Genomic DNA, 5214 nt, shown 5'->3' with positions numbered 1-5214 from the left:
AGCTAAGTTCCCCTCACTCTATAGCCTTCAGGTAGGGTGAAAATGGGGTCTGCTGAAGAGCCAATGTCCCGTGCTCTGCTGTGTTAGTGAGCTGGGCCCACGGTTCTTTCACATATGTCCCTGACTCTTTCTTTTAACTGCACCTAATGGACTATGCCACAGCAATGTTAACATGACTTTTACTGTAATTTGAGTTGGCTGGTTATACCAAACTTAATCTTTGAAGGCTCTGACAACATTCTTGCTACATTCTGCTATGATACTTAAATAGCAAACACATTTCCAAGGCAAAATTACATGATGGTGTCAACTCTACATACAGAAAATGTTCAAGTTTGGTCACTAAACTGATCAAGTTTTGACAGAGACACATATAAACGTAATGAAGTCCATACAAACCTCAAGCAATGGGACATGATTATATACAAGAATATGGTGTAAAATAACCAAAATCCATCCCCTTCCAGCCATCCTGTTTCTCCATCTGAATCACTCACAGAGCAAACAGACAGTGAGCATCGAATACATGGCAAGTACTCAGGATACATCAGGGAGCAAGAACAGTTGTGGGAAGACATGGTGGTGCTGATGCTGGGAAACGCAGAATGCAACTGAAAATGATGGCAACTATGACAATTAAACAAAGCAGACCCCTGCAGCAGGAAAAACAAACTCAGTACTGTGACAGTGACGTTTAAGAACCTCTCTGCCCCCTCGCATACCCGTTTACAAATCCTGCCAAGGGGCCCCTTTCTAACACTAAGAAGACAGTGGTGGGTTTTGTCTAGATCCTTTGCAGGTCAAAAAGCCCTTTCATAGGGGTCACATATCAGATATCCCGCATATCATATATTTACATTATGAGTCCTAACAGAAGCAACATTACATTTATGAAGTAGCGATGAAAATAATGTTATAATTGGGGCCATCACAACATGAGTCACAGCGTTAGGAAAGTTGAGAGCTACTGATCTAGAAAGTAACAAAATCTGAAATGTGTTATCGTCCCATAAGCTCCTACCAAGAAGCCTAGAACTGAAATCAATTTGATGACAATTCACAACACACAGTACATATACCTACAGACACAGAATCTAGGGTAGAAGACACTGCAGCTGAGACTCTCAAGTCATCTTCCTGTTCAGTCAAGGGCCAAACACCTGGAAATAAAAAACATATACTCATAAAGTAAAATGTGCTATATACAGTTTACATATACATCAAAAACCAAATTGTATATATGCATGAATTGAAAATAAAATGAATTATAAAATTAATAGTTTTACACTAATTTTTTCCTCAATAACACTTTGAAAAAAAAGCTGTCTTGCTCCAATACGACCAGCCAGTGGACATCTAGTACTACCTAAGTACTGAGCCAGTGGGCACCTACTAGTGGGAATTGTAGTCATTTCCCTGCAAGTGAAAGCCTGGACTACTATAACCCACTGGAAGGTAAATTGGCCATGACCATCATCATCACGCAAAACGTAGAGATCTTCTGACTTAGCAGTTCCATACTCAAGAACTTATGATGAACAGGCATGCCCTAGGTGGGTCTCCATTATTAGGAACTGATGAAAACTAAAACAATTTAAGTATCTACATATCTTCATAAAGAGGTGATTAAATAAAATATGAAATATCCACATCATTCAATAGTTGAAAGCAGTATGAATTTCATAAATCTGTATACACTGATATGAAAGGACTCAGATAAACCTCTTAATATTTTAAACAGCAAGTTGTAGTACAACCCAACATGAACATATCTGTGTAAAGCATGTGCATAATACTGAATATTTTTTAGAAATACTCAAAACTCAATAAAGTTTGTAGTCAAAGACTAGAACTAGGATCTAGGGTCAAAGAGATTTGTTTTGCGTGTTTATCTTCTTAGTACTGTCTGAATTATTTTACCACACACATATACCAAATGCATATACCTATACCACACACACATACCACATATAAATGCATATACCATATATTAAAAAAAATCACATACAAATACATATATCACATACACATATATATATCACATACACACACATATATCACATACACATAAATATATCACATACATATACCACATGCACATACATATACCACATGCACATGCATATACCACATGCACATGCATATACCACAAGTATACATACATACATACATACATACATGCATGCATGCATGCATACATACATACATACAGTTTAGTTAAGGTTTACTGTGTCCCAGGCCTATAGTTTAAGCCTGGTCCTGGGCTCTATCATGCTAAGGAGAGGTGGGATCATTGAAAGGTGAGGTCTAGTAGGAGGTCCTTCAGTCACTGAGGGAGCTGCTCTTAGAAGAAACTGAAGTAGCCATCCCACTCTCCTGCTAGTTTTCACAAGAGGGTTGCTATGAGAAAGCCCTTCTTTTCTGTGTCCCTGATTTACCATCCACATTTGCCCTCATACATACTTCTGCCTCTACAGAACCAATTTCTATGATGTACTACTAGACATATTCCAGGCTTGGGTTCATGCCCTTGAGTCTCTCACAACTGTTAACTAAATAAACCTTTCCTTCATAAATACTCAGCTTCAAGTCTTTTGTTATAACAGAAGGTAGTTTGAACATGCCAGGGAGTAGCACTATTTAGGCCTTGTTGGAGTAGGTGTGGCCTTGTTGGAGGAAGTGTATTACTGTGGGGGTAGGCTTTGAGACCCTCCTCCTAGCTGCCTGGAAGTTAGTCTTCTCCTGTTTGCTTTTAGAACAAGATGTAGAACTCTTGGCTCCTTCTCCAGCACCATGTCTGCCTGGATGCTGCCATGCTTTCTTCCATGACGATAATGGTCGGAAGTTTTGAAACTGTAAGCTAGCCTCAATTAAATGTCAACCTTTATAAGAGTTGCCTTGGTCATGGTACCTGTTCACAGCAATAAAACCCTAACCAAGACAGTAGACTAACAAAGACATACTATTTCCATAATTTTAAACATTCATGTTACATAAAGAATTATCACAAAAAAGCAAGTTATTCTAAATTTAAAAATATAAATTATATTTATACATATGAATAAAATGTATTTTTATACACATAAATGTGCTTAAGTAACATTTTAAGAAACAAATATATGTGCACACAAGTAGATACATACCAAATAGACTACCTAACCAGCATCCACCCTTCCTCCTTTCTCTTTGTGGACAAGCTTATTTTTGTTGAAGTATGTTGGGCCTTATTCAGCCAGATACTGAGGCCTTGTGAGGAAGCCTGAGCCTTAGCTCTAGTTTAGAGACCTGTCTTGCTCACTTCCGTACTGGAGTGATTCAGCAAGACCTTCTTAAGCTTGCCTTTGCCTAGCTACCATAGATGTAGAGTAACTTTATTAGCCCTTACGACTGATACAATAAAACGAGTTCCTGGTTTGACAAGACTCCGGGTGTCTTTCTTTTGGGCCTTCAACACTCACCATCCCAATCAGCCCCAGAGAGACTCAGCTGGGCCAGGTTCTCTCCTCTCGCCTGGACCTGCCGGCAGAGAGCCGACAAAAGTATTCAACTTCATTACAGGAAAAAGGTTCCTTTCCAGGTTCCAGGGTCAAATTTAAGCATGGAGGTTGCTTTAGAAGTGAGCACAGCTCTTAGTTTCATGACCAGTGGACAGGCAAGGAGGTTGGGGCTGAGCAGTGGAGACATATGCTTTTAGGAAAGCCTTGCTCCCTGAAAGGGAGATCCCGAAGAACAGCCTTCTTGTGTGGAAATCCTATCTGCACCCAATGCCTCTACAGCTACCCAGGATCCCGAAAATGAGAACTCCACACACTGAGGATGGATGACTGAAGACACAAGGGTACAGGGATAACGAACGCCATTGACTCGGGTGTCTCTTAGCAGAAGGACTGTCCTACACAACAAGGCCTTCCCACCACTACAGAACCTAGTAAGAATACACAAGGCTGCTCACTGGCCACTTGACAACCATTCTTTGCTTCTTCGCCTAAAGTAGCTCAATTTGTCTAGAAGCACAGCCATCAGCAAAGCCCACTAAACTTTCTGGCCTGTTCTGCAGATTGGAGGGGCCACTGAGATAAAAGCTGGAGTGTCTCAGGGTGTGGCTTCCAGGAAAGCTCCTCTAGGGGCTGACTCAGCTGCAGATGTGAAGCAGAAGTTCCAGAAGCATTCCTGAACCAAGACATGAAGCTGGAATGGAAGTATCAGACTCCCTGAAAACCGAAACTGCGGATCCAGCCCTGAACTGCCTGCCACTCGGCTTCTTTTACAGGAGAAACAAGCAAGCCTCTCCCCTCCGTTGAGGCTGCTGTATTCTGGCATTCTGTTACCCACGCACAACTGGAATGAACAAACCAAGTTCAGCTGTTCCTAACCCTTGGAGATAGCATCAACTAAGCTAGCCCAAGTGTGTTTCAAATGCAATACAGATATATTTAATCTTGCAATGCAGGGGACAGGGATGCATGATGCTAAGAATGTTTAAAAAGGCCATTGTTTTATGTTTACATAAAAATAAATGTATACTAAATATAAATGCATGTACACAACATGTCTGTCTGAACTCTCTACTTGGCTGAAAGTACACTGTTGGTACCTCTCTTAAATATCACATCCAGGGCTTTGTGAACACATGAAGTAAAGATCAAGTTCTTAAGTTATACGGAAACACCATCTCTTCAAAGTTCCCACTGAAAAATATTCTTGACTACTCCTAACAAAAACCCTTGGCAGGATTCATGCTAGCGCTCTGAATTTCAAAAGCTGCGCCATATACAAAGAAATTATTACTATAATTTCATACTTGTAACAGACATTTCTTATGTAACTTACAAACATAAAATTAGCTTCAAATTTTATTACAGTAGACATATACAGCATGTGTCTAACAAAATATCTTTTTTAAATTGGCCGTAGATTTTACTACAACCTTTTCTTTGAAAAATGTTTTTAAGAGCTTTTAAGTATGGAGTATACCCCACAAAAAATAAAAATGAACTTCTTCTTTTAAGGTTAATAGTGTCTTCATCAAAACCCTCTGCTCAGAGCTCAGGAGGCCATGCACAAGAAGAGCCAGAAAGACTGTATGAGTCAGAGAGGATGGGGTGTCACCAAGAAACAGTGACACACACATGAATTCATAGAGAATGTGGTAGCATGCACAGGGTACCGTGGTGGCATGCACAGGGTACCGTGGTAGCATGCACAGGGTACCGT

At 40.2% G+C, this 5214-nt stretch overlaps 1 protein-coding gene across 13 annotated transcripts in view; it reads right to left on the bottom strand.

The window, feature by feature from the left end:
* Positions 1-5214, bottom strand: part of Bbs9 (Bardet-Biedl syndrome 9) — a 409213-nt gene that overhangs the window by 230425 nt on the left and 173574 nt on the right. For all 13 annotated transcript variants that reach the window (XM_031345639.1, XM_031345633.1, XM_031345628.1 and 10 more), the window contains one exon: positions 1084-1160. In XM_031345639.1, coding sequence (XP_031201499.1) covers positions 1084-1160 — 77 coding nt within the window. The remainder of the gene's footprint in view (positions 1-1083; positions 1161-5214) is intronic.

Source organism: Mastomys coucha, unplaced genomic scaffold, assembly GCF_008632895.1.
Source record: "Mastomys coucha isolate ucsf_1 unplaced genomic scaffold, UCSF_Mcou_1 pScaffold23, whole genome shotgun sequence".
NCBI lineage: Eukaryota > Metazoa > Chordata > Mammalia > Rodentia > Muridae > Mastomys > Mastomys coucha.
The sequence above is the reverse complement of the archived record's forward strand: the minus strand, read 5'-3'. Positions and strand labels throughout refer to the sequence as shown.